General features: G+C 50.2%; 2 protein-coding genes across 9 annotated transcripts; one reads left to right on the forward strand and one right to left on the reverse strand.

Annotated features, from left to right (window-relative positions):
- Positions 1-2480: 2480 nt before the first annotated feature.
- On the reverse strand, positions 2481-10174 carry LOC117652986 (zinc finger MYND domain-containing protein 11). Of its 7 annotated transcripts, none has more exons than XM_034398285.1 (17): positions 10157-10174; positions 9857-9936; positions 8949-8986; positions 6260-6411; positions 6047-6177; positions 5809-5967; positions 5628-5717; positions 5373-5548; positions 5177-5292; positions 4711-4749; positions 4237-4433; positions 4015-4131; positions 3650-3928; positions 3357-3572; positions 3113-3271; positions 2803-2985; positions 2481-2708 (listed from the first exon to the last, which is right to left on the reverse strand). In XM_034398285.1, exons 3-17 carry the CDS (start codon positions 8957-8959, stop codon positions 2586-2588), a joined length of 2148 nt encoding a protein of 715 aa, XP_034254176.1. In that variant the 5' UTR covers positions 8960-8986; positions 9857-9936; positions 10157-10174; the 3' UTR covers positions 2481-2585. The 7 variants fall into 7 exon arrangements, with proteins under 7 accessions (XP_034254176.1, XP_034254175.1, XP_034254178.1 ...); XM_034398284.1 differs by having other exon boundaries at positions 10010-10163; XM_034398287.1 differs by lacking the exon at positions 8949-8986 and having other exon boundaries at positions 10010-10163.
- Positions 10175-10291: 117 nt separating this feature from the next.
- Positions 10292-12829, forward strand: LOC117652987 (cleavage stimulation factor subunit 1). Of its 2 annotated transcripts, XM_034398293.1 has the most exons (9): positions 10346-10473; positions 10690-10886; positions 11016-11170; positions 11257-11493; positions 11568-11728; positions 11813-11963; positions 12094-12187; positions 12265-12396; positions 12479-12829. In XM_034398293.1, the coding sequence occupies exons 1-9, from the start codon at positions 10346-10348 to the stop codon at positions 12589-12591; spliced, it is 1368 nt and encodes a 455-aa protein (XP_034254184.1). In that variant the 3' UTR covers positions 12592-12829. The 2 variants fall into 2 exon arrangements, with proteins under 2 accessions (XP_034254183.1, XP_034254184.1); XM_034398292.1 differs by having other exon boundaries at positions 10292-10473; positions 10690-11170.
- Positions 12830-22470: the final 9641 nt, after the last annotated feature.

Below are 22470 nucleotides of genomic sequence, written 5' to 3' on the forward strand. Positions count from 1 at the left end.
AATGCAACACCAGAAAAATGTGACAGATATTGGACGATGCAAGTCATTAGTTATTTGTGCTAACTAAGTACACTATACAGATGATTCCCGAGTTGTGAGGATAAAATAGATCTATGTGAGTGGTCAGCCATATCAGAGGATCATAAAACTAAAGGAAATCCTCAAGGAAGTAACTAGAACCCTTTCATTTTCAACTGCAAACTAAAATAAACTATAATATAAAATAAATAATGGAAAGAAGAACATTGCATAATAACCTTTGGAAGAAAATGAGGCATGACAACATGACCTAAATATAAATTGGACAAAAATTTCTGAAAGGAAGATTTAGACTTACAGAACAGCTAAAACTTACTACAGGTAGGCGACTACAATTAAAATAACAATTGGAAAGAAGGTAATCGGAGATCAACAGAAAAGCAAATAAAGTGTTCTGAAATCCAAAATGTCAGCCAAACCTTGGAAAAGGGATATAAAAGCTGTGCGGAGTTTGTAGTGACTAGCAATCAGCAGAAGTTAGGAACATGAGAAGGAATGGAAGGAATAAAGCAAAGGTGCTAGGCAAACTATTTATGAAAAAGCAGCCCATCATGCAAGAACCACACGGTTGACTATGTAAAAAAACATATATATGAAATCACAGAGTTTATATCTTTTAACTAGATAATAATTTTGATTGCAAGTACAAATTTTCAAGGCCGAAAACAAAAACCTCTCCCCTTCTACAAGACAACTTGCGTCTTGCTACACAAGTTACAAGACTTCCTCATAAAGTCATTTAAGAAGTCTCCCTTTCTTCTAGACTACACCACAGTCAAGTCCGTTGAGTTGAAATTCGGCACTAAGCATCTTGTAGCTTTTCATTAGAAATTTTCATGCAGAAAGATGATGAAGTTTTAAGGATGAAATTTGAAATTACATAGTTGCAAGATTCACAATAAAATTTTCAGACAAAACAATACAAAGAAACAACTTAAAAACAAAATGGCATACTATTCAAACAATACAGCTCTCTACTCTACAAATCGAAGAGCGTACATTGTATGCTCTAACTGGAGCATGCCTACCCTGCAAGCACGCTCCAGCTAGTGCATGCCTGCCAAGCATGCACTTACTATTGCATACATGCCATGTACACGCTTCCTGATGCAGGCAACTCCCCATCCCTTATGCACTAGATGCATGCTTCAGTTAGCGTGTACATGCACTAGTAAGGGCATGCTTGGCAGGCATGCGCTAGCTAGAGCGTGCTTGCAGGCATGCTCCAGTTAGAGCATACGATGTACGCTCTTCGATTTGTAGAGTATATAGATTCTTTCTTCACATGCATGAGCTTGACAGTATGTTCGTACTCAAAGAGCAACTAGTACAACCAAGGTAATGAAACATATTTACATAAGGAACGATCCTTGATCTGTCAAGATGCCCGCATTCCAACAAAGGAAAAAGTTGTGTAGATTATACCAATTTGACACCCAAACAGCACATCATTTACCCCCTCCCCTCCCTCCCCCTCAAAAAAAAAAAAAAAAAGGAAAAGAGAAATGGGCTACAATTATTTTGGAGACCATTAAAACTTGGTTCTTAAACTACCATCCAACCAAAATTCACATGTTTTGGTTGGGTAAATGGTACAGCATTTATGAAATTTCTACAATGAACAGGAACATCAGAATGAAAATAGAAATGAAAACTAGGAAAAACGCTACAAACAAAATGTCCAAGAGGCATATATTCTTGGAAACACAACTTCAAAGTAGGACATTTTCACCTGCCTCCATGACAGTCTGGCGTGGAGGATTGACACACATCAATCGCACAGAAGTATGAATTCTTTGACTTTGAGCTCCTCATCATCATTAGACAAGGTAGCAAAGAAATAAAAAAAAGGGGATGATTAAAAAAAAAAAAAACACTAGCACAGCAGAAAATTATTAAAGACTAAACAAAGATACACTAATTCTTTGAAAAATAGTATATTACTATGCTATCAAGTTAGTAGGAATATAATTATGAAATAATAAACAAGATGGGGATCAGAATTTCTTTATACTTTATACATGAGGAGAAGCTTTCTTAAAAAGGCTTAAGTTTAATTTATATACATTCAAAAAGCAGCAAAATAAAACCATAACAAATGATACAAGTGAGCACTACTGATTTGGATTTACTAAAATCAGTTAACACAACGAAAAATTATGCTTAGGTTTGTTAGTAAAATCCTTGCCTCCACTAGAGAAAATCTACCATCTCTTCAAGAGCAAACAATGTCTTTGAAGTAGGGGGGGAAATCTTGTGCAGATCAAACGACAGTCTGCATGGTCTACATGGTACATGATCATAATGATAGTCTTATGAGTGAAACTAATTTAAGCAAACTCCTCACTGCTCACTGCAAAGGCCAAAGATTTGTACAGGCAATGTGTGAAAAAACTATGTCTGATGATTCATGTAAAATAACTCAGTTGGTACCAACACTGTAGTATGAAGAGATCACAAAATAAATTTAATAACAATATTTGTCGAAAGCAAACAAGACGCCTTGAACTCAGGTACACTTTAGTTTGCATAATAGTGCTATGAGTCTAACGCTTCCTTCTGCACACTTTCTTATGTTCTTTCTGCCAGTGTGTTTGCTGACAGTCAATGCTGCAGTATGCAGTATTCCAGCAGCAGTGGTAGATTGCTTCCAGTTCGCAGTTGTAGCACTACATAATTAACAAACAAACAAAATAAATGTTGGAAATATTGTACAGCAAGTTTCAAATCTGATAACAGCAGTGCAACACTGCCTACACTCACCCATTGTTTCTTTTTAACTTCTGATATCGTAGCTCTGTGTTTGTCTTCCAAGTCAGCAATAACTTCTGAATGTTCGGTTTGCATACGTGCCAAATCTTGCTCTAAGCTTCTCACTGCATTTGCCACAGCTTTTGCACGTTCTTCCTCCATTTCCGCTTTTTCTTCATCAAATTCACGTCGTTGCTGCAAACATATGATAATCATTTCTCAATCATTATTTTGGTTTTCTGGTGCCACAATAAATTTTTACAGTTATATAAGGTATTTAAATGAACGCAGACACTGCATCTTTTACCACTCATTTTCTCACCTTTTCCAAAGCATCTTTAACAGCTTTAGCAATTTCCTTGCTAAGTGTTGTCGGAACCACAGAGGCTTTTTTGTTAGTCTGTGTTGCAAAGGATCTGTTAATTGGTTCTTCACAAGAAGAGGAAGTTACTGTGGTATCTTCTTGTACTGTTCCATCCCTCTAAACATAACAACAAAAAATAAAAAGCATTTCATTATTGAACCCCAGGCAGAAGAAATACCAGAAAACTAGACAAACTGCAAACCTTTAACTTTCGTTTGACAGATGTCGATGAAATTGTTTCATCCTCCTCAAGAGTTTTTTCACTCTCAATGTTTTCTTTGTGTTTTCGCTTACGACCCCGTTTCTTAGGAGGCTCTACCACTGGTTCTTGGCCAGCAACAATGGGTGGGGATGGCACAGGTACACTTTCAGCACTTTGGGCACTTTCAGCACTATCTTCCTCCTCTTTAGCAGCAGTCTAAAAGGGTGAAAAATAATACTAGTATGATATGGTAATCAAATGTAAAACAAAATGAATAAGGGAACAGTAATTACCACATCCACTGCAAGACGATGATCTTGGTCCTCTGGTTCTTCCTGTTCTTCCTCCTCCTCCTCTTCTTCCTCCTCTTCTTCTTCATCATCATCGTCACCGTTTTCTTTTTCAACCTTAGATATTTCCTCTTCTTCAGAGTCGTCTTCTTCTTCTACATCTTCATCTTCTGAGGATTCAAACTTGGTAAAGTCATTAGTGGCACGTCTCATTTCCTCCAAAAGTGTTTGGTGACGTTTCAGTTCCTCACAAGCTTTGTTCCAGGAGGACGTTTTCTTCACCTTAAACAAACACATCATACATAAGCATAAGTGCCATAAGAAATTAAAAAAAACAAAAACAACAAAAACAAATGGTAGCAACATACTTGAAGTGTGTGAATGTTGACCGAAATTTGACGAATAAAGGCTTTCTCAATTATAGCTCTCTGGTGGTGTCCCCCAAAAAATCGGACATCATACTTGTCACCATCAATTTTAATGACCTGACAAAAAAAGATGTTATGTAGATTAATGAACATCTATATTTTAAAAAAATAAAACTGGTTTGGTGCCTCAGTAACTGTACACACAGGAATTTGATATTATACCTTAGCTGGCCAATAGGGGAAGCTTTTCTGTTTAGCATAGACAAGCTGATGAGGTGGGCGACAGGGTTGGCAAAACCAGTGACGTTCCAACTTCTCATTTGACATCCTGTAGCAATCTCGGCATTGCTTAATTTCTTGAACATCATAATTACAATCACGGAGCATTTGCCTTGCCATGTCAGCCAACGGACTGTGGACTGCAAAATAAAAGTAACAATTAAATAAACTCACAGACTCCAACACCATAACATTTGTAAACTATACAGAGAAAGTTTTCAGTTTCTTCAAAACTGAAGCAAATAGAACTGCAGAGAATGGGGGATCATAAGCATTGAGTGTGCATAGTTCAGCAAATGGGAATTACTGCTCAAGCTTTTATCAGGATCGGAATAACCAGTGCTATAAGAGGTAAAGTAGTCCTAGAAAGCCACTACACAATCCCTGTCAAAATGTCACCACTAATGTTACCCTTACCCCAAGGTGCATCTCGTTTCAATCTTGATTTTGTTCCATCTTTGAAAGCAATAAATCAAGACAAACACAAATAATTTAGAGTTTCTAATAAACAAACCAGTACATTGAGGATGGCACAAGCAAAACTGGGAAAAATTACTAGATTTGGACGATCAGATGTTTAATGGGGCTGGGCATTGATTTGATTTAATTTTAAAACTCTTTTTTGGAAAGAAACTGAGCAAAAATTGTCTTCTGTGACTTAGAACAGAAGTTAAATAATTCAGGTAGGTAAGGCTATTATGCTACATTGTCATACCAATGGGCTTTAGATTGAGGCGGGATTATGCTCAGATTAGCAGACTAGCATAAGATTCTTGTAAAGCACAAGAGTATCTTAGAATGAACCCGCCCTGAGACTCTAAGGATTGACCATTCAGTATGAGCCGTGTACATAATAAGATGTATGTACTCAATTAATACTTACCTCCATGATAAATAACAACGTTGTGGACAATAGTTTGAGCATCAGCACGGAACTGCTCAAGACTTCTATACTTATTCTTCAGAGCTTTTTTTTCCATGATATTTAAATCCATCGGACTATGAATACATGAGATAAGAAAAGTGATTAAAATCATAAATGAAAGCCTCAAAAATACTGCCAAGATAACAAAATTTACCTATATACAAGGTTTCGTATACGCCATGCTGCATCAGCTTCATCTGACACCCACTTAATATTTGAGTCTGTTGTGGTGCCACTTGCCCTTCTTTGATGAGATGCCACTGAACTCGTTCTGTCAGATATGTAGGATGCATTGCTCGGCACCATTCGGTCCATTATAGTGGCTGGTAACTAACAAATAAAAACCAATGAAAGAGACAGCCAGTACAATTAAGGCCCTTAACAAATTAACTTGATCATAGCAACTTACCTTCTCTTTCAGTCTTGCACAGGTAAATGTTAGTAATCGATTTAGTTGGACTCTCTTAATTTTGAAGTTTTCCTCGGTGCCTTCACAATTCTACATCAAAAAGAAATTATAATAAAAAGTTGTTGAATGAAACTGATCAGTATCTTAACAGTACTTTAAAAAAATATACTTAAAAGATCACCTTGCAGACGTTGCAAAGAAACTTGTTCTTTACATCATCTTCTGGGAGCTCCTCTTTTTCAATACAAGCTAGGTGAAATACTCGGTGGCATGATGTACAACAAATGACATCACCTCCACTATGGCACTCAAAACAATACCAATCATGATCGTCACGGGGCTAGAAGAAAATAATAATGAAAGTAAATTCATTGTGTGCATTCTTAAACAAGAGATAAGATAAAAAATGTCATACATACAAGCATCTTTGGCTTAGGGAGCCTGTAGCTTTCTTGTTCCACACCAATTTTTTTCCCTTTATACCCTAATCGTTTTACAAGACGAATAAGACCATCACGTACACAGTAGCTAAGCTGACGACGAACCTCATCTGAAACAAAAGCATGATAAACTGAGCAATAGAAAAATATTTGGAGTGTAAACAATTCTTTACTTCAAAAAGATGAATGTACCTTCATTAACTCCATGTATTCGGCTCATATACCGCGAAATTCTGGTAATATCTGGAATTTGTCTCTGGTAGCTGGTTATCCTGATTGCATCCCACAACTGTTGCGTCGTCTGAGGACTCGAGACCCGCCGCCGCGACATCGCCAAGTAAAGTCTGGAACACGTGGCGCTAAGTTAGACACAAAGCGAAGAGAAGTGAGGTGACATAGTCTCACATCGGTTCGGTCCTCGACCCACACTCAGGCGAGGCAACGGTTTGGGCTGAACCCGATGCTAGCTTCGACTCCCGGCGCCGCGGAGGGGGTTTCAATTTGCAACTGTCACCAAATCGTTCGGGTGTCTCAAAGTTGCACTGCGCTGACTTTGGAAGCTTGTAAACGGTCATTTACACCGACAAAACTGTCTGCTTTTGCCGGGAATCGAAGCCGGTCTGCCTCCGTCTCAGAGCCAAAACAGGAGCAAGCTGTCTCTCTTACACGACAGAAGCCTTTCAAAGACTTTCGATGGGCGATTCGAGAGGAAAGAAATGTAAAATTTTGTGAAAGTTCCTCTGCACACTGGAGTCCGGCCCAGGTAGTTAATTGATAAGACAGGTCGCGCTGTCTCTTGTAACGCGTGTCCTGGAGGGAAGCATGCGGGCCCGGGCGTGGCATGGCGTGGCATGGCGCGGCACCGGTCACTCCTCGCCACCAGGCCACTCTCCACAAACTAAGTTTTACATCTGACTCAATTTTCAATTTTAATAAAAATATTGATAGCATAAAGGGGAAAAACTTTTAACCACAGACATTAGATTAAAACCATTTACAATTGTGAACGGTTGGTTGTGACAAAAATATGCATGAGTAATTTAATGCTGAACAAAAAAAAAATTGTATTCCCTGCAAACTCAACAGGGTAAAGGCAAAAGACAAGATAATAATGTGACATAGGGCAACGCCACCATGTGGGCACAGCAATAACTGTACTGTGCCCCTATGGCCACAACAACAGTTCAGAGCTGTTCCCAGTCTTCTGCTGACTTTTGTGGACAGTGCATGCAGAAGTTAAGCAAAAGGAGTTGAGTGAAACAAGTGATAACACACCTGAGACAGGCAACAAAGTGATCAGTTGACAATTTGTCACCCTGAAGAAAACAAAACTAAGTGGGTGACGTGAAGGGACAAAAAGCAAGAAATGTGGTCTACTGTAGTCCTATCGACAGGTCTTGTGCTATTACTTGGTTGTGCAGTGGCAGTGATATTCTTGTTACGTAAACAGTGTTATCATGGTTTCACAAGCTTTGGGGTACTTGCTACGTCAGACTCTCTTTTAAGTGCTTCCATAGGAGTTATACTGATTGGACTGGCTCTTTTCCAGGAGGAATCAATAAAAAATAAAACATGCAGTAATACAACTATTTTAGCAGAGACTTCCACTTTTCTTATATCATTTGTTCACAGCTTTATATCAATGTTTCTGATGGCAATGGAATGCTGGTTTAATGCCAAACCACAGAATGATTCAACTGGAAGCAACCCATTAAATGTGAGGAGAAGGAAGAGGCTATCTTTTGAATTAGTTGCGCAATGGCTTTTACCTATAGCCTCAGTTGTAATATTACACCAGTTGACTCCAAGCAACATGATTGCCAAAGTTTCAAACCAAGAAATTTCTAATAATACTTGTGAAATGATAAGTTTGATTCCTAGTGGAATGCCAAATGAATGTTCCAGTGAAGTAAATCTTTCAGAGGACCACCAATTTGTCAACAATCAGACCATCTCAGTAGTACAGCGTATATATGAGCTCATAAACGGAAGTGTTACTGAAATTAGGGATGGCTCTAACTCCTATGTAATATCTCAACCACAGACAAAGGAAGAATGGAAAAATATGTTTATGCACTTACAAATGGAACCAGGCCAAGAATACAAGAGAAAAGGCAAAAAGAATGATAATTCAAACCCTTGCAGTGGAAACTGTGAACTTCAATACAGGGTGGTGCAAACATATTTCTCAGGACTGATTACTTTGACATATCTTATTTCTATGATAGGAACAGCCGTGCTCCACCGCTCAACAGCAAAGAGAAGCAAACATCGAAAAGCAATAAGTGCGGAAGAATCCCAAGAAGCACACACTGAAGAAATAGAAAGTGAAAAGGTTTGCCATTTGAAAGAAATCAAAATGATGGCACTGTCTAATTTTATAACATGGACTCCATCAATTATTGAGAAATTTTTTAGAAAGTTGCTGTGTAAAAACCCTCCTCAATGGTTGGTTGCAGTCATCTTTATAGTAGGACAACTGAGCACAGTAATCCGAGGATTGATTAATTCTAAACCAGGCCATTCAGACCAACAGAAGATCAAAAATGTAATAGTGCCATTGAATAGCAGTGTAGATGCTAACAAGGATGTCCTATCAACTGAGCTTCCTGATAAGAATATGGAAGCTTTGTTTCATAAGAGAGCATAGAGTTCATGAAATATATTTGTAAATATAGTGCATTGTAATAAGTACACATCCATAGTGGATTAATGTTGAAGAAACAACTCAAACACAATTGTGTGATGTAACTTGTTCCTTCAACTTTAGTAAGATTACCATTAAAGATAAAAACTAATTAGACTTAAAAAAAAAAGGTATGAAAATAAAATTGGCTGTATACCATAGAAGTGCAATAAATATGTAGACACAAAGACTTACTTTTTATTCATGGCTCCAGCCGGGACAGCACAGTCAGCCTAGAACAACAGTCTCTGTTACACACCACAAATGACACACGCAATGGCTTAGAGATGGCATTGTATTTAAAACTTGACAACCTATACAGCGATGGATAAAAATGACAACTTAAGCATTTTTTTGAAGGACTGCACTGGGACCGGACAATTCCACGTTTAGCAGATTAATCATTGATGAAACTTAAATTTATTTGCCACATGAGAATACCTTGTGTACCTGACAAAGCTCCTTGAAACTTTAAACACATATCTTATCTAAGAATAAAGACAGGCACCTATTTTATTTTACCAAAATGAAGGATCTACACAACATGTTTGACAGTGTATAGGAATTCCTGCTGACAGCAATGATACAAAGAAGGATGAGGACAAACAAACTGGGAAATGAAGAGAAGGCTCACTAGAGAAAAGATCCAGCCGAGTTTAAAGAGACTACGTGATAGATTGTTGTGATCATTAAAGGCCGGACCGGACGCAAAGTGCCCCGCTCACCAAACCAAGGGATAAGCAACGCCGAGATACGCAGAAAAGAACCTGCCTTGGGTGCACCGCTCAGAGGGGACGGCTTCCGTGGCGAGTTGACGTAAAATTAAAGTCTGCAGATTAACATGGTCGAGCCGACAAGAATGGCAGGTGCCTTGAAACGAAACATAAACAATCACAAAGGAAGCGAAGCGTAGCGGCAGCGGCTCCAAGGTGCGTCTGCGTCCGTAGGCTGGCGCAGGTCAGGCAGGCTTCGGGCTCGTCTTCGTCTTCGTCTTCGGCAGCCCGAATCACTGCGTCCATTTCGTGGGGAGCAAGTACGCAGTAAAGCCTCACGGCCATTTCACTGAAATAAAACAGGGAGATAGGATAAAGAAACAAACTTACTTCAAAACGGGTGCTTTATGAAGCCACGGCAGAAGGAGGAGGTAGGCGAGACGAGACGATTTTCCGAAATGTCCGATCGCCTGAAAAACAAATATGAGAAATAAGGACGACTTGAACACGACCACAAATTTCTCTTACATGGAATAACATTACCGCATATCCTTAATTTACAGGATTTGAACTATTGCAAGCGAATGAACGATGATTCTTATCATTTCCTGATGCAGAAAGCTAATATCACGCTAGGATTTAACTCTGACAGGAAGCCTAGGGCACGGGCACATGTGGTATACCGTTTACCTGGGCAGGATGTCCTGATGTCTCCCCCCTGTCTCCCTTCAGCCGGCTGTCAACAAGCGGACGGAGTCGTGTCGTGTGCTACAAGCTACGCTTGTGTTTTGACACTTTGTCGAACAGTCAACAAGCTGCGTGACTTCTGTTGGATCTTTGTTTCGTTCCACTGTCAAATCTGTCTCTAGATTTATAGCTATGGCATCAAACAACTCGCACCCGCCCTCTGGGCCCGGTATTCCGACAGTCCCTCTGCCACCACCGGAGACTCTGGAAACCAAAAACGTAGTCAAAAATAGAGAACTTCTTTACCGTCTGATGGTCAGGTGAGCTTGTTTTATGTTTCGAGCATGGCTCTTGACTTATATATGATGATGAGCTGTCTCGTATGTTACTTCGTTGATTCCTTAACCTTATTTCATGGATGATGTGCTTATGTGCAAGTACACTGACATTTGTTTTTGTAGTGTACTATTGCTTAGTTTTTCCTGCATGGTCTCTATATGGGCAATTAATTTACTCGGTTCTTGTCTCTTTTGCAGCCAGTTGTTTTACGATGGCAACCAGAAGCAAGCGCTTGAAGTGCAGTCGCTCACCAACCCAGATCCTCCTTGTCCCCCTAGTGATCGTCTTTTCAACCTTATGATGATGGGACTAGAATATGAAGCTCAAAGAAAACGTAAGAAAGAAGGTTTAACTGCCTCTATCAGCCCTGACAGTTTCTTGGGACCAGGCTTAGGTGAGCAAGCATTATACAAACATTTGTTATTTCTTCGCCTCTGTTCTTTTTTCTTTTTTTTCCTTCTTTTTTTGAAGGAATGTTATAAGCTTGAAGAGAAACTCCTTAACTTTCCTTGTTTTACAATAGATTTAGAGTTTGAGACCGAGATGCATACAAATGCTCCTGAACCTGCAATGTATGAGACCGCCTACGTCACCTCCCATAAAGGGCCATGTCGTGCAGGTGCATTCAGTCCTGATGCTCAAATGGTTGCAACGGGAAGCCATGATGCCTCTATCAAGGTGTGAAAAATTTAGCTCCCTCCATTGTCATGAATCAGTTTGCAGGACCTTTCCGGCATTTAAAACCTTCCTGAAATTGTTTTTAGATTTTGGATGTGAGCCGAATGTTGGCTAAATCTGCTCCAGAGGCGGGAATGGAATCATCAGGGCCTGAATCACAAGGCCACCCTGTCATCAGGACACTCTATGATCATGTAGAAGAGGTGACCTGCCTTGAATTTCATCCTAGAGAGCCCATCCTTGCTTCAGGATCCAGGGACTACTCAGTAAAACTATTTGACTATAGCAAAACTTCAGTCAAGAAAGCATTCCGAACAATTACCGTTAGTATTGCACTTATTAATAATTAAAACTCAAAAGCTATCTCTAAATTTTATCTGTGCTTAATTTTTTTCAGGATGCGGATCAAGTGAAATGTTTATCCTTTCACCCAGCTGGTGACTTCCTAGTTGTTGGTACAAACCATCATGTTATCAGACTGTATGATGTCCAGACTGCCCAAGCATTTGTGTGTAATGTTCCTGTTCATCAACATACCTCTGGCATCACGTCTGTTAAGTGAGTTTATAATTCATATCAGCTCATAGTTTTGGCAAATGCTCTTTTTTTTCCAATCATAATGCCCTAATCTTCTGTGTTCAGGTACTCCCCAGATGCTAAAGTGTTTGCTTCTGGGAGTCGTGATGGAAGTATTAAGATTTGGGATGGTGTATCAAATAGATGTGTTAATACATTTGTGAAAGCCCATGGTGGGGCAGAAGTTTGTTCAGTTACTTTTACTCGTAATGGCAAGGTAAGTTGAACTCTTTCTTACAAGGTACACTGATGTAGTGTTTTAATAAAAGCTTGTGTATGTAAACTTGGAATGTGAATTTGTAACAATTGTACGTGAAATATCTCAATATTTTTGGTACTTGTTACAGTATTTACTTTCAACTGGTAAAGATTCCTTAGTCAAGCTATGGGAGTTGAACACCAGTCGCTGCTTGATTGCCTACACAGGTGCAGGAACAACAGGTATGTGTTGTCTACACAACTGTCTTCTATTTAAGACCTTTTGCCACTTTACCATCTATGTCTTTTTTTTCATTCAGGCAAACAGGAACACAAGACTCAGGCTGTATTCAACCACACAGAAGATTTTGTTATGTTTCCTGATGAGGCTACCACTTCTTTGTGTGCTTGGAACTCAAGGAATGCGTCTCGCAAATCCTTATTGTCCTTAGGTAATTCTTGCTTCAGTAATAGTTTGTTCCAAGGTGGTATGAGAAGAGTTCATAATTTGACTTGTTTTTTTCATTTCCACAGGTCATAATGGTCCAGTGCGGCACATCTCACATTCCCCAACAACGGCGGCATTCCTCACGTGCTCCGATGATTTCCGGGCAAGATTCTGGTCAAGAAGAGTGCCAACTCACTAACATGGTTTTTGTAAAGACTGAGAGAACTTACGATTGTATTTTTAATCACCGTCAGGAAACTCTGTAATATATTTCATATTTCATTGACTCAAACTTCATAAGTTTGTTTTAGTTTTCCTTTTTCTAATGCTTTGTACTTGTTCACATGGAGCTGAGTTGTTTGTTTTTTTTTGTTTTTGTTTTTACTTATCAATGCAACCTGGCCAATACTAGAATAAATTGTGTGTGATCAACTCAAGTGTTTTCTCCGTTTTTCTCTCAACTGAGCGCACTCCTCTGTTGCACCTCAACAACGCGGAGGAGAGTCTTTCGCTCCGCGCGTCGAACGTGGAAGCGACCTGTCGACATTCTTTTGCCTCTGGCCGTTGATGGGATTCACACACACACACACACACACACGCAGCAAAGAGATTAAACTCGTTCTCAGCCCCTTCTGGCGGAGAAGAGCTGACAGGTGCGGGTCGCGGGCCGGGGAGTCCCACATAGTCCCACAGTTCCACAACACAGCGAGCACCAGCAGCGACCAATCGCAGCGCAGCGCGCAGCGGCTCCAACTCGAACGCCGCGGGCGGTGGATTTGAATGGACGCGGGCTGCGGCTGCAGGCTGCAGGCTGCTTCCGGACGGCGCTGCGGTCGCTCTGTCTCCCTCGCACTCGGCGGCGTTCCCAGGGGCCGCGAGAGAGAGAGAGAGAGAGAGAGACTGTTCGGAGTGAGCCTGCGAGTGTGGCTCGGCAACACGCTGTGGCCCGCAATGAGCAGCAAGACAGCGTTGCAGCGCTCAGTGCGAACCTCGAACCTCGCCTTGACTTTTACGGTGAAGAGGCGCGTAGACACAGCGAGGCGCAGCGCGGAAGGGCCGCGGGGCCGCAGGGCCCTCCAAAGGCGCTTTGCCGGGCTGGAGCGGCTGGAGTGCACAAAGCACGAGGGCGCCTGGAGACTCGCCTGGAAGTGGAGCGCTGGAGGAGGACGGGAAGAGGGGTGGGGGAATGAAACGACGCGCTGCGGGGTAAGTCCACCCGCACCAATAATTTGATCCCGCGCCGCGCTTGAAATCGAATCCTCTCTTACTTACCCTGTTTTCCCCTCGGCAGGCCCGCCCCTCGTCGAGGTCGAGGGTGGCCAATGGAGCGGTCACCAAGGCCTCGTCTCGCAGCGGCAGCATGGTGGCAGCGGTCCGGGATCGAATCAACCTCCACTTCGGCCAGGAACGCCAAATCGCCGCTCTTCAGGGGGTGGGGGTGAAAACTGGTGCATCTAGGCGTCGACGTTGGCGCGTCTTTGCGCGCGGTGTAGCAGCTCACTGCCGAGGTCGATGATCAATAACAAGTGTGACGCCGATTCCATGCCGTGCCGCCCTGCCGTGCCCAGGATCAGTTTCCGACCGGCAAGCCATGCGGCAAGCGAAGCGCCACCACAGGGCCAATGCCAAGGTCTCCCGGCCCGGGTTCTGGCAGTGACGCCGAGCGACGGGGCACATTGAGACCGGGCACCGCGCCGCGCAGCCGTCCGATTCCGAGCACTGCTTTCGTCGCTCTGTCTCTCTCGCACTCATGGGGTGGTCCGTAGGGGTGCGAGAGAGACAGAGCGACGAAGCAGTGTTCGGAATCAGACGGCAGTTCCGGGCCATGGGCCATACGACTTGCCAGTTGTGTGGTTCATTTTCTCTGTCTCCCTCTTTCCAGGTCTTTCTCGCTCTCGCGCGGCCTTTGTGCGACGGCCGCTCGCGTCCCCACTCCCGGCTCCACCGTTTCAACGCGAAGCACCGCGCAGCGCGTTGCTTGACAGGGTGGCTTTTGGCTGCGCTGCGCGTCCTCAACTTGGAGCCACATCTCCGTCACGTGGGTCTTGTTGGCCGGGCGGCCGGGCGGCGCCACGTCCGCGGGGAAGCCGGCAAGCCCGGCCAGGCCCCACTCCCTTATTGTGTTTATTTATTCTGTTTTTGCATAATTCCAATTTGGTTTGGCGGGAGGAAGGGAAGCCCGCCATGGCGGCAGACCTGGCAGACTTGCTGGCCAAGGAGTGGTGGCGGCGTCACGGCGGGGAGGCCGAGGGGACGTACGTGAGGATGGCCTTCTCGTGCAGCTCGAAGACCTAACAGTGGTGCAGGGGTGCTCCCGCTGTCCGCCCCCTGCCTGGGCCACCCCGCCACCTGGCTACCAACAATGGGGTGCGCACCGCCAGGCCCGAGGCTGGGCTGCCCTGGGCCCCCGGTACATAATATCGACAACGCTGTGACCCCGACCGACGCCCGACGCCCACGCCGTGGCGGCCGGCTTTGGGTGGCCGGGCCGGCGAGAGCCCCGTTGAGCCCCAGCGCGACCGACACCTCGCCTTGCCAGGCCTTGCGCAGCGGTGGAATCTGATGCCCCCCCCCCTGTGGTCATCCCCAAGAAAATACCTCAGGATATTGGCTGGGGCTGGCGCAGGCGGACGCAGGCTGGCGGGGGTCCGGGCGGTACTGGCCGCCCCTGCAGGCCGCCTCCGAGCGAGCGGCCTTGTCGCTCTGCCTCCCTCGCACTCGTGGGTGGCCGTGGGGGCGCGAGCGAGACAGAGCGACGGGACTGCGTTTCGGAAGCGGCCTGCTGGCCGTGGGGTCAGCCCATTTTGCAGCGCGGTTCCTGGAATCACTCACTTTTAGGTGCCCCATCCTCTTATTCACTAAAGCGCGCGCGTTTCGCCCGGGAGAACGCAGCAACGAAAGGGGAAAAATCCCCATGACTTTAAAGGGACGGTCCCTTTCCGAAGCGCCAAGCGCCATCCACTGCCTTGTGGCGCCACACGTTTGATGACAGGAAATCCGCGGACTAATTTCAACGCGCTGCCGGAGACTGCAGACCGATCCCGAGCAGCGGTCTCGCTCACACTCGCGGAGCGGGCCGCAGAGGTGCGAGAGAGACAGAGCGACGTTACACTGTACGTAGTCGGCCTGCCGGAGGCGCTGGAGCGAACCGCGCGCCTCGCAAACTTTCATGAACGCACGCGGCACGCAGTCGTCCTCAGAAGGGCTTTCAAATATTCCCTTCTAAAAATAAACACGGGTGCGGCGCGCTTGCGCGCTTTGCCCGGCCGGGGAGCGCAGTGGCGACCGCGGCGCCAGAGCGCTTTTTCCGAGCGAGACTTGCTGCTGAAAAGCAGCGGCACGGCTGCGAAGCACCGCCAAGCACCGCCAAGCACCGCGAAGCGCGCGGCTGGAAGGAAGAGGAGATGCTCTCGCAGCAGCGAGCTTCCAAGTCGCTCAATACGCTCCGGGGCTCGAGCTGGAGGAGGTTGTGATTTTGATTATGTTTTAAACGGGTTTTCTGGTTGGGAGTTTGGAGGGTAGGACGGGGCTGTAACGAATATTAGCAGCAGGAGCAGACAGGCGGAGGAAGCAGCAATAACCGGGAGGGCTCCACGCCGGGGCCGGCGGGGGCGACCGCGACGAGCTCGGCGAGGCCCTGGTGCAGGCGGAGAAGGTCAAGGAATAGAGTCTTCATGACCACGGCAAAGTGCAGTTTGAGACACAGGGAACACGAGGGACACGACCTCGGCCGTCGACAGCCCGCTCGTCCCGTCCGGACTGGTTCTGCAGCGCCATCGCCCTCCCTCCCTCGGCCTGCTTAGCGGGGTGGACGGGAGGGGAGGGGGGCACGGGCCGGGAGCGAGGGGCGAGTTTGCGGCGAGGGGGCCTCACGAATTCGTCATGAGCGATTCAAGTATTTACCAGTCTGTTTAGGGCGAGGAGAGGGGGTGGGGCTAATTGGCTGTGAGTTATTCACTGACGAGCGCGAGCGTGCGTGGCGTGTAGCGTGGCTTGGCGTGGTGAGGAGGGAGAGGAGATGTCGCACTGCATCGGCCGAGCGGGCCGAGCGGGCCGAGCGCCTGCAGACGGCGGGGTAGGCCAGCCCGCCAGACAGGGCGGCCAGCGGGTTGCCTAACGCGCTCCGGTCGGGCGGTCCAGCCCGCGCCGGCCTTGCCGCTGGTTGCCTCTTGCCCCCCGGCCGGGTAGCGAAGCGACGAGGAAATCCGAGCCCGTGCTCAGCACTCGCCTTGGCAGCCGCACGCCGCCACGCCGCGCACGTCAAGAAGTCGTTGGCGGTGCTCTGGCGCTGCCCTTGTCGTCGGAGCGCGGAACGGAGCAGCCTAACCGGGCGCGGCTGGCCACAAGGCGCGCGGCACCGCCACGGCAGCCACGGCAGCCACGGCACCGCAAGGGGAAATCGAATACGGCAGCCGTTGCCGCCCGATGGCGCCGGAGCAATATCGCCGCGGGGCGAACCCGGTCGGGGCGCGGCGGGGCGCGGCGGGGCGGGGAAGGCGCACCTTGAGCGAGGGAGCGTCGCGTCAGCAGCTTTCTTTAATCATATTCATAGGGAGCGGCAAATGAGAATGCGTTAAACCCGAGGCCCGCCGTCGAGGGGAGGCAGCTGGGGCCGCTCCCAAGACTGGCGTCGTCTTTTCGGGGGTCAGGGCCAAGCCCTCGTCCCCCCCCCCTCCCCCGCCAGCGCCGCGCCGACGACGCGCTGTAGACAGATAGTTCGCCGGCGCACGCTAGCGCGCGCGACACGCTCGCCCGTGTTTCATCAAGTTCGCCACCCGCCACGCCACTTGTTTTGCTTCCCCCTGGCGGTAATCGAACCCGAGGCCGTTGGCTGCCGTTGGCGTGGTCCTTAATGGTAATGGTACGGGCTGGAGCGCCCGGCCGCTAGGCAACCCGGCGACAGGGCTGTGCGCGGATGGCCTACCCCGCGCTCTGCAGGCGCTCTCGGCCGGGTCCGCCCAGCACAGTGTGGTCGCCAATGTCGTCCACCGAGGCATCGGGGGGAACCATGGGGAACGATGGCTGCCTCCCTGCCTCCGCCCCCGAGTGAGCTGTCCCCTGGCCGGGCGGGCGGGCAGCAGGCGGGCCGGGGCCGGGGTCGGGCAGCCGGAGTGTGCGGCCGGAAGAGCGCGCCGCCGACGCCCCATTAGCGGCGGTAATGGGAACCGGACTATTCAAATAAGGGCGCGTGGCGTGGCGCGGCGCGGAAGGCCTGGGGCGGGGCGGGGCACTGCAGGCCATCGTCGTCATCGGAATCAATCCCGGGGCCGCGAGTCTACGGCCGCCGTATTTTTACGCGCCAATGCCGTCGTAAAAAATAGAGAACCGCCACCGCCGCCACCAACAGCAGCAGCAGCAGCACTGCAGCAGCACTACAGAGAATAGCGATATGGCCAATGGCGAGGCGGGGAGGGGGAAAGGGGGGGGGGAGGGCGGACAGGCTGGATTGGGGCGAGCCAAGGACCTGTCAGATTTTCCACGTCCCTGACCAAGAAAAGAGAGGCTGGCGCGCTGGCGGTCGGTTTCCGTGCTCGCCGCGAGCAAGGGGAAACACACTAGCACTGCCGGCATGCGGCGTGCCCCCCGCGTGCCCCCCGCGTGCCCCCTCGGCCCCTTACCAATTTCTCGTCCGCTCCGTTTCGCCTTTCGTCGGGCTTCGTGCTTCGCGGTCGGCGTGGTCGGCCGACGACGTGCGGACCCGACGAAGATTGAAGGAATCGCCTGCCAAAAAATAAAAAGAACAAAAAAGCAACAACGTGGAAAAAAAATGATGGGGAGAGAAGAGTGTTTGGCGTGGTGCGGAAAGATGCGCTGCAGGTGTGTTTACTTTGGTTATGAGCTCGCCTCGCCTCCCTGCAGCGTCCTGACCACTACAGCGCCCCCCGCCTGCCGCTCAGCACCCTCGCCCAGCCCTCGGCCTTGTTGTTTCCAAAGCTCCCCGTGGGTCACTCCGCTACACTGAGGTCAGCGGAACTTTAATCCGTGTCAGAAACACTAATGCACTCCTTTAGGCCTTTAGGCGCGGGCCGGGCGGCGGGCGCGGGGCGCGGACACTGCTGCTTGACCTCCCCTCCCCCTCCCCTCTGCTTGGCGCGTTGCCCCGCGCGGCCTGCGTCTGTCGGGCTGCCGCGCCGCCGCTTGAACCGCTTCGTCGCTGTCTCACTTATCTTGATGGGATCGGGCTTGCTGCTGCTGGAGTACAACGGAGTCAAGGGGTTCCGCGCGGGGCCGCGCAAACATCCAAATCCAAGTTGGGTCCTCGGCCCCGGCCGCCCCGGCCGCCGGCCCTCGCCTGAATTTCGGCATAAGATAATGTCTTTCTTTCTTCCCCGCGGCGCGGCGCGGCACGGCGGCGCTTCCCTGATAAACAATCTTCGTGAAAGCAAATAGGCTCCGGTATTGTTTGACAAAGGACAACGACTTACTCGCCATAACTTTAAATTGAGGCGCGCGGCGAGGACCGGAGCAGATAACCGGGGCAGTGCCAGGGTGGCCAGGGCAGTGCCAGGCCTCGTCGAAGGTGGGGCGGGCGGCGCGGCGGGGCGCGGAAGCGCTGCCTGGCGACCGAGCGCGCCGTTCGCTGTTTCCAGCTGTTTCGCGGCACCGGCTTGCCTGTGCCTCGCTGTGCCCGCAGCCCGGCCATGCCACACGTGTTGGTCCACCTGGCCGCCGCAATTGAGTTGACTCAATTTTGAGCAAAGTTTCGGGGTAATGGTGTTTTGAGAGGCCTGGGCCCTCGCCGCGCCGTGCCGCGCCGTGCCGCGCCGGCCATTCCACCTCCATTTTAGCGGGAACGACCGCGTTGACCGGGCCGGGAGTGTGCAAGATAATCATTGAATCAGAAGTAATGCGGGAGGCAGAGCGAGAGCTTGGCCGGGCGAGAGCTTGGCCGGGCTCTGCTGAGTCGTCCCGCTCGAGTGGATCCAGCCCATCCCAGCCCTCCAAGCCACGGCCAGGCCCACGGCCCACGGGCACGCAGGTTGCGGGTGCTACGAGCTCTGACTGATTCCGAGAGTCGTTTTCGACGCTCCATCTCTCTCGCACCCATGAGGCGTCCCCTGTGGGTGCGAGAGAGACAGAGCGTTGAAGACGACTCTCGGAATCAGTCGGCAGGGCTGGCCGCTGGCCATAGGGTGCCAGGGTCGAGGAGGGAAAGAAGAAAGAAAAACGCACACCGCGCATGTTTGCAGCCGAGCCGCGCCTCCGACGCCCCGACGCGACGCCTTGCGCTTTTTTCTTGCCGTCCGTTCCGGTTCCGTTCCGGTTCCGGGCCGCGGTGGGATGAACGCCAATTAACGGGGGCTCAAGGACGCCCCCCGAAAACAAACAAGTTACGCGACTGCCGGAGACTTGGTTGCGACACCGCGCCGCACCGCGCTGACGCGTCGACACCCTCATGGGTGCACCTCCTCCTTTTTCTGGCACACGATAATCGGATGGAACGATGTAAAAGGGGCCTGGGATGAGCGGCAGGTGCGGCAACCCGATAGCGGGGCAGCGCGATCAGACCGCGATTCACACTCACGACCCCCCCACCCCTGCCCTGACGAGCTCGTTTGAGAGAGAGACTATCGACAGCCGGGGGACGCAACACCTGTCGCAGCTCCGCGCCGCTCTCTGTGTCTCCAGTCACGCGCACGGCATTTGCCGCACCTCTCTCTCGCTCTCTCGCACACTAATACACATGCAAAAGCGCACGCACGCAACGCTCGCACTGATGACAACCCAAACCGTCTTTGCGCCGTTCGGTCCAGCGATCTCGCGAGAATCACTTCTCCCTCCACCCTTCGGTCCATCAGTGGTTTCCGGTCCAGTCGCTGGCGGCAGTCCGTCGATCATCGCGGGGGCATTCGGCGCCTTGAGCCCACGCGGCTACGCGGCTCAGACGGCGTCCCTTTCACATTTAATGAGGTCATTTTGGCGCCTGTCGCGCCTTTCGCGTTTCGTAACTCCGATCCGGCGGCCTTGGACGCCGCCGCGATGGGGTCCGGGCGAGGATCGGACGGCCGGATGCCGTCGCCTTCATCAACAGCGTGCGGGAGGCCATCGCGGTGCCGCCATGTTCACGCTGGTGGCGCGGCGGCGGCGTGGCGTGTCACGCGGCGGGTACACTGACAGTCATGCAGGGGCGGGGCCGGCGGGGCCACGCCGGTCATGCTGTGGGGTCGTCGCGGCGCGTCGCGGTGTTTGTGGCGGGCTGCACCTCATGGGCTGTACTTAATCATTCGGCGGGCGTAGGTGTGGGTGCCGGTGGCAGGCGGGGGTGGGTGGGGTGGGGTGGGGGGGTTGCTGCTGTAATGACAATGGGGCCGGTGCGGCTGACTCGTGATGCCGCTTCAATCTAATCCTGCAGCTCGTCGTGTCCCTCGTGTCCGTGTCCGCGTCCGTGGTCTGCCAGCGGGTGTGTATCGTTTCGCTCCAACCTTTTTAATCCGGCCTGGTTAAATTTCACCCGTTCGTGAATCGGCCGAGAATTTGGTCCGACCTCCCAGCGGAGAATGAAGTGGACCGGCTTGAACCGCAATGGAAAAACCATTAACATACTGGGGATGCGTGCCGCCCCTGCCGTCCGCCTTCAAGCAGTCTAGTCCCCAGCGTGGCCGGGCCGGACTTGTCGCCCAGCAGACGGATGCCGAGTGCCGCTGTCTCTCTGTCTCTCTCGCACCCACGCGGGACGCCCCCCGTGAGCCCGACAGAGACAGCGCGACGAAAACAGACTGTGCCCTGCGTGCCGCCCTTCATTTCCATGGCAAAAGGGAGGCTAAATCTCGTTTGCGCCGACATGTGCCGAGGCCCCGCCCCGCCCCGCCCCGCAGCTCGCAGCTTGCGCAGCCAGCCTCTCTTCGAGTTGATTGCCGCCACTGGAATGCCGCTGGGGCGGGGCGACCGCGGGGAGACAGACCGGTATTGGCGGTGCACTGCAGGACTGCAGGCGGCCTCGGCCACGAGAGGCGCACACACAGCACCGCTCTCATTAGATCGATTTTTGATTGGAACCTTTGGCGTTTGACGAGCATTTGCTTCAACAGTGTCCTGGAGGTGGCGGCACGCCGCGGCGCTCGCCTTGTGGCTGTGCGGCGAGTGAATGGATTCTAATTCGCCGGCCTCAATACTGAATAACGTGCTGCGAGTGTGTCTGTGTGTGTACGCCTTTCCGCGTCGCTCCGCGCTGCGACTGCTCAACACGACTGTGCAGATTGCTTATTTAAGTTTGTCGGCTGCATCGCCGCCCCAATCTCGTTGCTTTCTTCCCTGCCCCCCCCCCCCCCCCCCCTCCAACGCGTGGCACGCCCCCGCGGCCGTGGCGCCAAGGCACAGCGCAGCGGCCAAGTAAGCATATTGGAAACATCTGCCGGCCAGCCGGCCGTTGGTGCGGAGCGGTGCGGAGCGGACCGGGCAGCCCGGCCGCGCCGGCCGTCGACCAAAGCCACATTTCGCTGCGCGGCTTTGGTCGATATGTTGTTTGGGGAACAATATGCGGCGGGACTGCCGACGGCGGGGCGCTGCGGGGCGCCCTCTGAGGACCTTCAGGACCTCCAGGAACCTCTTTTGGACTTGCAGGACCTCTATGACTAGAGGACCTCGAGGAATTGTAGAACTTCTAGATACTCTACAGCGTCGATGACTTGACCTCCAGGGCCTCCAGGACATCCAGGACCTCCAGGGCCTCCAAGACCTTCACGACCTCCAAGACTTCCAGGACCTCCAACGCCGCACGGTGCACCGGGCCGTGGCCAAGGACGCCCGGGCTCACCTAGCCTGACCTCCCCCTCCCCCACGTGCGACCCCCGCGACTACCCGGACCACCCCGCGGCGCGCAGGGCTGGCAGGGCTGGCAGGCCGCGCCTCGCAGGCCGCGCAGACCGAGCAGGCAGCACATTCGTCATTATCGAGGACAGGCATGGCGTCACCCAATTACATTTGATCCTTATTATCCGTGACAAGCAGCAGGCGGAGCAGGCGGCCTGACAGCTCTAACGAGGGCGGGGCGGGGCGGGGCGGGGCGGGGCGCGAGGGGGAAATGAAGGGAAAACCAAACGAGGCGGCGCGGAGGCGCCGAGCGGCAAGCTTTCAAAAC

The sequence above is a fragment of the Thrips palmi genome, unplaced genomic scaffold, assembly GCF_012932325.1.
Source record: "Thrips palmi isolate BJ-2018 unplaced genomic scaffold, TpBJ-2018v1 HiC_scaffold_8, whole genome shotgun sequence".
Lineage (NCBI taxonomy): Eukaryota > Metazoa > Arthropoda > Insecta > Thysanoptera > Thripidae > Thrips > Thrips palmi.

Coding starts and splice junctions, on each gene's coding strand:
- LOC117652986 (XM_034398285.1), bottom strand. Junction 4,132..4,236: donor TCCCCTATTGGCCAGCTAAG/GTATAATATCAA, acceptor TTTTTTTGTCAG/GTCATTAAAATTGATGGTGA. Junction 3,929..4,014: donor TCAACATTCACACACTTCAA/GTATGTTGCTAC, acceptor TGTTTGTTTAAG/GTGAAGAAAACGTCCTCCTG.
- LOC117652987 (XM_034398292.1), top strand. CDS start 10,346: ATGGCATCAAACAACTCGCACCCGCCCTCTGGGCCCGGTATTCCGACA. Junction 11,494..11,567: donor AAGCATTCCGAACAATTACC/GTTAGTATTGCA, acceptor AATTTTTTTCAG/GATGCGGATCAAGTGAAATG. Junction 11,964..12,093: donor CTTTTACTCGTAATGGCAAG/GTAAGTTGAACT, acceptor TACTTGTTACAG/TATTTACTTTCAACTGGTAA.